Source organism: Thermobia domestica, chromosome 14, assembly GCF_964235325.1.
Source record: "Thermobia domestica chromosome 14, izTheDome1.hap1.1, whole genome shotgun sequence".
Classification (NCBI taxonomy): domain Eukaryota; kingdom Metazoa; phylum Arthropoda; class Insecta; order Zygentoma; family Lepismatidae; genus Thermobia; species Thermobia domestica.
In genome coordinates this window covers 84,834,462-84,847,530 of record NC_137467.1, presented here as the reverse complement: position 1 = coordinate 84,847,530, position 13,069 = coordinate 84,834,462, and the positions used below count along the sequence as shown (strand labels likewise).

The 13,069-nt window shown below is 33.0% G+C and overlaps 2 protein-coding genes across 3 annotated transcripts in view; one reads left to right on the top strand and one right to left on the bottom strand.

Annotated features, from left to right (window-relative positions):
• LOC145670243 (synaptotagmin-10-like) overlaps positions 1 to 13,069 on the top strand; it is a 354,389-nt gene that overhangs the window by 234,411 nt on the left and 106,909 nt on the right. The window lies entirely within an intron of this gene.
• LOC145670244 (uncharacterized) overlaps positions 10,795 to 13,069 on the bottom strand; it is a 206,995-nt gene continuing 204,720 nt past the window's right edge. For both annotated transcript variants that reach the window (XR_014128245.1, XM_081738653.1), the window contains exon 2: positions 10,795 to 11,990. Coding sequence is in view for 1 of the 2 variants with exons in the window: in XM_081738653.1 (XP_081594779.1) it covers positions 11,960 to 11,990 (31 nt within the window). In the remaining variant the exon portion in view is untranslated. The remainder of the gene's footprint in view (positions 11,991 to 13,069) is intronic.

Sequence of the window (13,069 nt, the reverse complement as noted above, 5' to 3'; positions counted from 1 at the left end):
AGGTAAAGGTAGTATCACGAGTTCTTCATGTATCATGACCACTTTTTTCATATAGCGTTCTTAATCTTTCAGTGACAATTTGAACTATTTTCCCAATACAGCGTTCTTGCTCACTTTGGCGATTGTAGTTTACGAGTGAATGTTCTTTTTTCAAATTTTATTTTCTCAATCTGAAAAACTTTTAAGTACAGTGCTTAATCATTTGAATTAATGCTAGTATATTATTGCAATTGATAGAGCATGTTCACAAAAAGTATTTTCGTGTAACTACTATAGTAACTTTGCAAACTCATAATGATTGATTGTGAGTATCCCAATTCCAACATGGTAAAGCTTATAACTTAAGCCCCCAGAAATGTTTAGTATATGAGACTCCAATACTTTCACTACTGAAGAGAAACCAAAGAAACCAGGCTACACTGATTTTTTTAAAAGTTGATCAATACTCTACTAAAAGAAGACAAACTAAAAGAAAATAGGCACATTGTTAAAAATACATTCTTAAATCTGAGAAATTGTTTTTTATCTGTGCACCGAAAATATCTTTTCTTAGAAACAAGAGTTTTAGATGAGATTGTATGAAGTGAAACGAGAAAAATGTACTGATACTTTCCTTATGAATGAGAATTGCCGAATCTCATTGCTAAGAAAATATTGTCTCGGTGCACAGATAAGAAACAATTTCTCATATTTCAGAAATTACTTTTAACAGTGCAGTAAGAACGACACTTCTTGACGATTCAGATAACGACTCATGTAAATGAGATATCTTTTCTGCGAATTTGTTTCACGAACACAAAATGGAATAAAAATCCTAGCGATGGAACAGTTTGCCTATTGCGAGAGACTCTATTGGGCAGATAACCGAGAAAAACTTTGAGGTACATGCCATGAGGTATATTGGAAATATGTGTACTAAACGACTGCGCTAGAAGCCAGAATAATGTTTATATTTGTATCTTTTGCAAATATATATTACACAGGAAATTTCGCAATGTCCTTCAAATGATTTCTTTGTGAGCCTCCCAATTTATTTTTAATTGCTTTCTCTATTGAATTTATAATGACATTTCGTATGATCTTGGGACGAAAGAATGATTTTGGATCTTTTTTCACTTCATAACATCTTTAGTTTCAGGTTTTGTAATGAACAAAATGTTGATTTTATGAATACATTTTTCATATACACTTTTCTTAACCAAGTATTTTATTTCTTTTTAGTAGAAGCTCATATTACCAGCACAATTTTTTTCTATTTGCCTTAATTTTAACTTTTTTCATAGCCTTAAAGTTGGTCAAAATGTTTGTAGTCTTATGAAATATTGTAGTCAATGTTCTCATTAAAATTTGATCAAGAATCTTAAAACACAATTTTTAAAATATATATTTAAAAAATGGTAGCTCATAATAGCACATTTACCTCTATATTTTCATCTTAATCATTTTAAATAAATATATGTTGTAAATAGAATAGTTATTTTTTTTTCAAATCGAAAATGTAAGGTTATTGTATTCGTAATTAACACTGTAGTTATATATATATATATATATATATATATATATATATATATATATATATATATATATATATATATATATATATATAAATATATTTTGGCTAATAAGAAACAAATTAGGGTTTATAAATAACTTATTTTCTATAGGTAGTTACGTAACTTCAATTTTGAGTTCTTAATTATTGTTGTTCAGATTCTACTTTTTTCCTGCTTGTTAGAGTGTTCTAGTTAATCATTAAGGAATGGCGTTCTGCTAAAGTACCTTGAAAAGACAAAATAATGAAAAAGAATTATTATTGCATAAAGCAAAATTTCAGACAAATAAAATAAATAACTCTGATTATTTTACAATTTTATAAATGTAATACTTGAAGTGTCCAAGTGGGAGACAAATACCAATCGATACATATTATTGAGCTAAATTAAACGATGTGGACGAGTATAAATTCTGATGCGTAATTTTTGAGATTATGGAGAAAAACTAGTTTTTTCTAAACATAAATATTGATACTGTATGATACCTATACTTTTAACATAACCTGAAACCAACCTTATCCAACCTGAAACAACGCCTATACACAGCAAAAAATGAGGTGTTGAAACAACACAAAATGACTACCACTTTAGCGTGTTACTTGTTTGTTAATTCAGCACCAAGCACATCGCCTTTCGAGCATATCAGAAATAACTCGTTTCTACCTGAGAGAATTTGCATTGGTATTTATGGTTTGGTACGAGCAAAGTTTTGCGAAATATATTTGGCATTTAAGCCAATAAAAATATTGGGTTAAATCTCTATGTTTTCTGTAATCGGTCACAATAATATTGTTGTAAACTTGTGAATCATCTGGCAACAGTTACATGGGCGAAAGCTATGCCATCTCCTGTTCATACGTGCTAAGACACAAGAATAACAGATAAAGAAAACAGGTGGAAGTACTGCTATCTGTGTGACTGCTGTCAGATGATTCACAGGTTTACAACAATATTATTGTGACCGAATACAGAAAACATAGAATGTTATTAGTTACTTACCATAAATGCGAAATGTATTTCGCAAAGCTTTGTTCATACAAAAAATAAAAAAAAACAATGCACATACAGCCAGTAACGAGGTATTTCAGATGTGCTCTGAAGGCAATGTGCTTGGTGATGAATTGACACACAAGTAACATCCTAAAGTGGTAGTAATTAATTTGTGACGTTTCAATATTTCCGGTAAGTGTTGCCCATGTGACAAAAAGTATGCTTTTCCTGCTGGTCTAGTGGCTAGCTTGTGTACCTTTGATGTACGCGATTTCGGATTTGACTTCCTTTATTTATATTGTATCGTAATGCGAAAGCCAAAACAAGTTTTCTGATGGACAACTTTTGCCAAACGTCAGAAACGTACTGTCAAAGAATATGGCATTGGTGCTAAAGCTGTGAGATCACTTTAAGAAAACAGATTTTTTAAAAGTAGAATAGTCTGCTATGATTTAAAAGTTGGGTGTTAAAATTGAGATACTTAAAAGGAAGAACCAAATTTACGGACAAATACCGAGTGACATAACAGTAAAATGATCGTGCCAGTAATAGAGGTATAAGGAATTTTGTAACTAAGAGATACATTTTCAGCACTCTATTAATTTATATTAAGGTAAACAAGATAGTTCTGTCGCTTTTTCACTCACCATCTACGAACATCGATATGCCACCTAAGACGTACCTGGAAGATCATAAATAGTACCAATCAGCATCGACGATCTTCTGCCAACGTTCTGGAAGGTCATGAATTCCATCGAGGTAGAAATTCGTGGGCATTGAAGCGAAGAAGGTATCAAGTGCATTTTGTACCTCTACTAAGGATTCGAACTGGCGTCTTCTAACGTGATAGTCCAAGGAATGGAACTGGTTATAATCGGACAATTAATGTCCGGGAAGTATGGTGAATGCAATAGTGTTTCCCATCCAAGGCGTAGAATGGTCTCCCAAGTCATTCTACCAACGTTGGGCTTAGCGTTGTCCTGTAACAGAAGGACCGCTTTGTGATTCAGAAGTGCTGGTCCCAGAAATCTTAGTTTTTTAAAACACGGTTCAACTGTTGCATTGATGCTCTGACCAGCTGGTAGCAGTTCCTGATGCATAATGCAGCGAGCAGTCCACCAAACACACAGGAGGACCTTCTTCTGGTGCGGTGCTGGTTTTGACTGTTTTAGAACCGACTCGTGGGATGCTAACCAATCATGACGGCGCTATGAAACTTCATCCAGCACTCACTTTTCATCACATGTCAACATCCTGTCCAGAAATGGCTAATGGACGAATCGAATCAAACATAATAAATGATAATTAACGAAGAAATAGTTAATCTGTTAAACATTATTCAAATGTATCAAGTATTTATAATAGGGCCTATAAAGATTTGCTGGAATCAGTGAATAAATAAGTTTATTTCTCAATCAGAAAACTCACTTACGTTGTTCGGTCTTTCCCCTACAGATATGAAATCTTGTGGTGCAAGTATGAAGCAATATTTGGGGCGTTCAGAGTGCAAGGAAATGAAAGCGCAATTACCATAAGTGTGAAAAGAAAAGAGACATACAGTTTGTGAGAAACGCTTAAGTACATAGAAAAGTTAATACTTTTTTACTCGTACATTAGAGGACTTACTTACAATATATGGACATTAATCTTCTAAACTCTGAAGTTAGTTTCAGGAAGAGATCTTAAAGATGGGATGTCCAAAAGGAGCAAAAAACGAACTTGATTTTCTTGTATGTTGAACCATTTATAGTCCGATTCTTTTCGTGTTTTAATATTTAGCAATCCTCTTCAACACCGAGGCTATATGAGACATGAACCTACAGTTTAAGGTGGTATTCAAATAATCGTAATATCAAGACTTGCTCCCGGAAATCGAACTTGAGACCCCGAGTGTCAAAGGTGCCCGCGGTAGCCATGGATACGGGGTGGATTAAAATTTGCATGTGTTAGAGTTTTAAGAAGGTTATTACCATTATGAGTTAAATTGAAGTTATTGGAATTACAAGAAACCGAACTATGGTCTAAAAATTCACCAATAACTATTGAAAACTTGTACGTTAACGAATTATCATCAAGTTGCTCCTTGTCCACAATAATAGGAAATGAAAAATCTGTCACATCTTATTCTGATAATGGTATTGACATTTTTAGTTCTTTTTTTTTAAAAAAAATCTTTAAAGAAGAAACGTTTTCAGTTATTTCACAATAGTTTTTTTCTTCTAAAATTCTTACAACATACACCAGATGCTCTTCATAAACTTCTATGGAAAGCTTATATGGCATTTGTACAGAAACTTTCAAAATATTGTCTACAAAGATGAAAAATAAAATCAAGCGTTTTAAAGGTTAGCAAGAAATTTTATTAACTTCTTCCATACATATTAATGTTTTGAAACTCGTTAAAGAAGGAAATGAGATTATTCGTGCTTAAGAATCTAGTAACAAGGAAGAGAAGTCATCAAGTTTTGCACTTCCTGTTTGTCCCAAAAATGCGAGGGTGGCACTGTATAACACAAATACTTAAGGTAAAACTAGATGTTATTCGTTAGGAAACATGATGCGAAAAAACAAAGTTGAAAGGAAGGTAACTGACGCCTTCTGGTTGAAAAACTGATTTCTTTACATATTATATGATAGCCTTTGATTCACATTGTGCTAGGAAGATCTTGCTGCAATTAGTTATGTCATTTAACTGTGTGTGTAAAAAATAACAAGAAACTGAATTTTCATACATGTGATGTTTATTTTCTTATTTATGTTCGGAAAATAATTGAAAAGAAGAACATAATTCACATATATTTATTTTCACTTGTTATTTTCTGTAAAATAGTTGCAAACAAAACTATAACTAAATTAGTTATATTAGAAGCTTATAAGGGCGGATTAATAAGTAACGTACAACAATTTTTCACGCAATAATCTACTGATCTGAGACGTGAAAATTGAAAGAAAAATATTTTGAAATTGGTACTCTAGTCGGTAGTTGTTAGGTCAGTTATGCCTCTAGCGGCAAAAAAAAAAAGAAAGAAAAAAGGTAAACACAATACTCACATTAAACATATTCCAACCTTTACAAAAGATGCTGGATGTCTTTAAATTCTTCGTTCGATTTTTAAAATGTTATAGCTTGACGCTAACCTAATCTGAATAAAATACCTACCGTTCGAGACCGGGAGTGTTGAAGTTTGTTATATATATATATATATATATATATATATATATATATATATATATATATATATATATATATATATATATATATATATATATATTTGGTCTAGGAATTAATTCGTGCGGGTGGACAAGAGATGGCGCAACGAACGGAGCGTCCCACAGTTCCGTGTATCCACACATATGTTGCAAACCCCTGTCATCGCGTATCGTTCGTAGTATAGAGCAGTGTATTAAAGCGTTAACAACACCAGTTTGTAGTTAAGTGAACATGGCGCAATTTGTGCCTGATAAAGTGTTTTTGCGGGGTGTCCTGCTGCATTACTTTAACATGCAGAAAAGTGCGACTAAAAGTCATCGTATTTTGGTGGAAGTGTATGGTGACCATGCTCTAGCTGAGCGAACGTGTCAGAAGTGGTTTGCACGGTTTAGAAGTGGTGATTTCGGCTTGGCAGACCAAGAGCGAGCTGGACAACCAAAAAAATTTCAAGACGAAGAATTGACAGCATTGCTCGAGCAGGATTCGTGTCAAACGCAGGAACAACTTGCAGCAGCATTAGGCGTTGATCAAACAACAGTCTCCAAACGCTTGAAAGCCATGGGAATGATTCAAAAGATGTCACATTGGGTTCCACATCAATTGAAAGACAGAGACGTTGAAAGACGAAAAACCATTTGTGAATTGCTGCTTCAACGACAGAGCAGAAAGGGGTTTCTGCATCGAATTATTACGGGTGATGAGAAGTGGATCCATTACGAGAACCCTAAACGAAAAAAGGCCTGGGTGAAACCAGGTGAACCAGGTCCATCACAACCAAAACGAGATATTCACTGTGCAAAGGTTATGCTGTGCATATGGTGGGATATGAAAGGTGTGGTGTACTATGAGCTGCTGCAACCGGGTGAAACTATGAATGGAGAACGTTATCGATTAATGCAATTAATGCGTTTGAAGCAAGCTCTGGCCAGAACACGACCAGAATGGGAGAACAGACATGATAAACTTATTGTTCAACATGATAACGCTCGCCCACATGTCGCAAAACCGGTCAAAACCTATTTAGAAAATGTCGGATGGGAAGTTTTACCCCACCCGCCGTATTCACCAGACGTTGCTCCTTCGGACTACTACTTGTTCGATTGCATGAACAACGATTTGATTGGACAGCGGTTTACTTCTTCAGAAGATATCGAAACATGGGTCTCTGACTGGATCGCTTCCAAGGATGAGGACTTCTTTCGCCACGGAATCCGTACATTGCCTGACAGATGGGCGAAAGTGGTGGCTAGCGATGGACAATATTTTTCTTAAGGTATTTATGTATTTTGTGTTTGTACTACAGCTTCAATGTGTGCGTACCAACCGCACGAATTAATTCCTAGACCAAATATATATATATATATATATATATATATATATATATATATATATGCATATAAAGAAATTTCAAATACTGTATTATCCTTAAATAAGCAAAAGAAATATGTGACAAATGCAAAATAGTTGAAGTAAAATGAAGTTTTCAGTTACTTAGTTATACACCCTAGCAGTTTTTATTTATGTGGTTTATCGTTCTTGAAATATTCACTATTCTATCTACAAAGAATTATTGTGTTCATACTCTTTTCTTAGAAGTATTCTGTTATTCTAGAGAGAATTAAATTGTAAACCACGTTTACGAAGGTATGACTTTGTCCAATCAGTGAGAAGCACAATTTCTTTACAAGTTTCAAACGTTCTTTGGATTGAAATAATTTACCTACAACCATGATATATTTTAAAATGAAACGTTATTTTGCGACTGAATTCACAACTTTATTAAGAAACAAAAAATGTTGTCCACAAGTTGATCTTCAAGAGACTATTTTAGAAGTGATTTCGATTCAGTTTATAAATATAGCTCTCTAAAATCCTTTTTCCTAGAAGGTTTGACAAACTGAATGGTAGAATTTTCCAACAGATTTCCAAACAAAAGTACAGAAATTGGTTGACGAACAAATCCAGTTTGCCTGACAGCAATTCAAAGAAATATCTGTAAGCCATTATAAGTTTCCTTCGTGCGTTAAGAACATTTTATTATATCTTTCTTTTGAATTTACTCATCAATAGTTCCATTCATCTAACGGTCCCGCATGGAATTGTGCAACTTTCAGCCTCAGACGCATTTATTCAAGTCGCAATATAAACTACTTCGTGTGCAGTTTATATTATACGAGGAATAGAAACTAGGTACGCAACATTAATAAATAATGTACTTTAAATGAACAGTAAAAATATAGTAAATATAACACACACATAAAACATACGCGAACCTTTGTGAAAAATACATGATGTGTCTAAAATCTTCACTCAATTTTAAATTTTCCTTTCTGAAAAATACATGATGTGGCTAAAAATCTTCACTCAAGTTTAAAGTATTACATCTTGAAAATCAGTAACCAAATTTGAATGAAATGTCTATCGTTCAAAAGAAGGAATCTTGAAGTTCGTATGCATATACGGCATATAAAGCAACAAAGTACTCCATCAGCTTTAAATAAATAACAGAAATGTATATCAAATGGAAAATAGCTGTAGTTACATTATATTCTCAGTTCAAAAAGGTTCATTATGACCTCCACTGCAGATTGCAGAGGCGGCAGATTTTCACCATTTTTAGCGTTAATATTGTAGAGTGGTAAGAACGAAAATGGAATGTAATTCTAGGGGGAGCTTAATCCTTTTCAAAATATTGTTTTCGGTGATATCTTACTCTCTTTTGCCTTGTTTACTGTCAACGGATGAATAGTCCAACAGATATTTTGTATGATATTCTCCACATTTATGCATAACAAAGTTTGGAAATCTAATATATATTTATATTTAGTTAATATACATTTATTAAGTATATTTCATTGGTAGAGCGAAACGAAGAAGTATAACTGGGATAACGTAATGAGTGAGGAGAAAATCTAGTATGTTTTGACAAGTATTTCAAAGAATCAAACACTTTCAAGAATCCAGAGAAGACAATTGCCACTCTTGCTGCCCGCTGAAGGTGCCGAATGATTCGTCATTTATTTTTGTAGTTATGCTTTTAATTCATTTCTGCATTATATTTCGGATTTTTCAGTTATATTCAGCTATTTTTCATTAAGGAAATATCTTTAATAAAGATATTTTCTTGTAAAAATATACGGTGGCTCATTTTTTTATGAATTAAAATGTATAGTGGGACGCTTTCGTCTAATATTTGGCTAGTTGAAATCTATTATCACTGTTACATTATTTAGATCTGTAAGACATCAGATGATCATTCAGTATCTTTGCATTTCACATATACGTCAAATATTTATCTTTTCAAAATTACTCATTAGTAGTTTCGTACTGCAAACGAGTTTTGTATTTGTTTGGGTATGAACATTCATTAAGTAACCTTGCTGATTAATATTTCTCTAATGGCTGTTCTTCAGCAGTTAAATTTACATAACAATTATATGTCCTATTACTAAATAAAATTTACCAAGACTACTGTTTTCACTATTTCAAAAGCCAAATATATATGTTTACGGTACAAGAGGAGACAAAAAAGAATCTTTCAAGAAACAAGACGGGACGATATTCCTACAAAACTATACGAGATAGGATGAGATTTCTACAAAACTTTACGAGACAGGACAACATTTCTACAAAACATTACAAGACTAGACAAGATTTATACAAAAATTTACGATACTAGACTAGATTTCTACGAAAATTTACTAGACTAGATGAGATTTCTACAAAACTTTACGAGACTAGACGAGATTTCTACAAAAAATACGAGAACTAGACGAAATTTCTAAAACATTTACGAGATTTCAACAAAACTTTACGAGCCTAGACGAGATTTCTACAAAAAGATTACGAGACTAAACGAGATTTCTACAAAAAAAGATACTAGACTAGACGAGACTTTTACAAAACTATACGAGATTTCGACAAAAGAAATGCGAGAGTAGACGAGATTTCTACAAAATTACGACACTAGACGAGATGTCTACAAACATTTACAAGACTAGACGAGATTTCTACAACAGTTACGAGACTAGACGGGATTTCTACAAAAATGTACGAAAGATGAGAAAACCTTGTGATTGTACTCGTCTCGTGGCCAATGCTATTCACAGGATAACCTTTTAATAAAACAAGCACAATTATTTCAATAAGTTATTTTTTATGAGAATGTCCAAATATTCGTTAGAAGGAAAGTCGTATAAATCATAGATTCTATAGAGGGATAAAAAAATATAAAACTATTTACTTTTTACTAGAAATTAGATTTCAAAGAAGTTAAATAATATTTCAAATTATTTTCTTGTTTAGCTTGAGGGGATTTTCTGGACTCCATTTGGTTATTTGTCTCTTTAATGAAACGTTTAGGTAAATATTTAAACATTAACGTAACATGAAATATTAAAAAAACTTTCAACCAATAGTTCAGGCTTACAGAACAGGCTAACGAATTTATATTATTTTGAAACTAGATTGGATAGTTACTAACTCAAAGAAGAAAAATAAAGTAACACATTTTTCCATATTTAATAGAGTTTTGAGTGATGTTTACATTCTTATGTTACCTTGTGGACTATGACATGAGTCGTCCGGTTCCAAAATGGCTCTTGTCTATTTACAAAAAATCCCAGAAAACCGAGAAACACTGTAGGATCGATGTGTTTTGTAGAACTCGAAATATTTGAGAATGTTCTAGTTTTCCACATGAACACACTGAAGTATTCCCAGTTCTACAAAACATGCAGATTTTACATTTTTTTTTTCTGAATTTTGTGGGATTTTGTCAAAGGAATTTGAAAACCCAGTGGATTCCTATTATCAGGAACAATTAATATTTAGGTAACAAAAATGCCCAAAATGTGCATGGTTATTTTCTTCAAACATAATTTAACACTTAAATAAGTTTAGTAGTAACTACGTACATAAAAAAAAGTAGCAAATGTTTTACTTAAACTGGGTACAAGAAAATAATAAAACAAACAGCAACCAAAGTTTAATTTCAATGGTATAAAGTTATTTTGTTTGCCCTTGAAAATGATTTTAAAAAAAAATAATCATTGGATACAATTGTAAGTCTTGAAGAACAGGGAAACAAAGGGAGTTTTTGCTTTACGATGGAAGCCACGTGAAAGGTTTTTCTCTATTTACTGTAGAGCTTAGTGTCAGAAGATGCGCAGTAAATATTTCTTTCTTTCCTTTAAACCGAGTTCTTTTCTTTTCTCTCGCCTTGTAAACGTGAGGAAAGGATTCCGGTCGCCTATGGAAACTACAAGCCTTTAAACAAAGTCGATAAACTATAAGGTTCAAGGACGCTATCTCTGAAAACAGGTAGCAGATGTTTCTGTTTGTGAACAGTTTTTTTTTTCTTTCTTTTTGAAAAGTTGACAGTACGGATTGCTCGAACAAGAACTGCTTTCCTTTTTCACTTGATTTTGTCCCTGGCAAAGACTATGGATTATAAGTCTCACAACTTTTTTTTTTTTTTTCGGAGTAGAATACAACCAGCAGTTCTAGTGTGAACTTAACTAACGTCAGTGGCGGCTCGTGATCATTTACTGGTAGGGCAAACTGTAAAGCCATTTTGATGATAACGGAAGTGGGATTGCCGCGAACAATTTTCAAAATAATGATTGCTCATCAATGTCATACTATAAAAACACTAGAAACATACTACATAATGGTAAATTATATACATGTAATAGTTCGGATGGCAGCTCACTTATACAAAAATGAGCACGCCTGGCAAATTTTCAATTACTTTGTTATTAAGTTTCGGAATTTCACCAATTTTCTCCTTATGAATTGAACATACAGTCAGTGAATTTAACCTATTTTGACCCATACTATTTTCTAAGGAAAGTTTGATTCTTTTTACAGTGCTGAAACTTTGCTCTGCTTCTTACTTGAAACTAGAGTACTTAGGGTAATTCGTAGAGTTTAGTGTACTTCAGAAAACGATTCTTCGAAGGAATGCTTCATGGAGAAGGTGATCAGAATATAGACTGAAGTAATATCTTTAAAGATGTCACTATTTTTTGAAAAAAAAAAAGTTCCCAGGCAACTTATCGGACCATTACTCAATGCAAAAGTATTGACTAAGTCGACTCGTAAATTGTCTCTGAACGAAGCAAGTTGTTTTTGGATCAATAATTTTGAAACTACGTACTGAATATATGAGAGTGTTTGAATAGTCCTTTCACTTCGTTGACCGCTATGTCACATTCTTCTTTGGAATCTTCTGGCTGCAAATAAGAAAGAAATTTTACCAATTATAAAGAAGAGGAAGGGAAACTAGTTGGATAGAAAGAGAGAGAATAAGGAAAAGGAAAAATGTTCCTAAAGAAAGAGAGAGAGCGATCAAGGCATCACGACTGTGAGCTGTGTTTAGAACCGTTGTACCACCCTTCCCCCACACACATACATGAAATATATATGGATTCGAACAAGAAGAGGTGGTAATTACGTTTGTTACTCTCTCTCCCTGTCCATTTTAGTATCATACTCGTAGTAAAGTATTAAACCTCCCCACAAGCCACCACCACCACCTTGCAGCATATATATATATATATATATATATATATATATATATATATATATATATATATATATATATATATATATCATTTTCCGCTAATTTACTGATACAGTTCCTTCTTAGCCAAGGGAGCAGAACATTCGTCTTCATAAACATGATACATTTCAATGTTTACTCTTGTTTCAGAAACAACTAACTCAGTATGTTGCAATGAATTATATATATTGTGTCTGCGTTAGTACTCTCTATCTGAATTGAGTTATACAAAATGTCAATATGTTTCATAAGCTTATGAAAAAAAAGTCTGTGTTGTTAAGTATTTCTTAAAAGCAAAAGACTTCCTAATTGTTATACCACCTCAACCTTCTTCTTCGTCAGTCTTCTTAAGAGTTTCCAATAAATATGATTTAGTTACATGAACACTACTTACCGAAAAATCTTATCTTGTTGAAGAAATAATAGGAATCCTCTTATTGCAAACGGATCGCAACGAATCATTTCGCTTAGCCGATGAAGAGAATCCATTTGTATTTGCAAAGAAAAATTTAACAAATTTTATGTTTTTACAAGCCTTTTGTACTGTCCGCAGCAAAAAACCTGCAACATGAGCATGTAAGTTTATTATAAAACTACGGTTAACAGAGCAGGGAATCAACACAACGTCTAAGTGGCACGAATCACGCCAAGAGAAACCTCTTTGTCCTCCTCTGCACACTTATTTTGGAGCAAAAGACTTCGTCGTTTCACAATAACCTTACATGCCCATGTTGCAGGATTTTTGCTGCA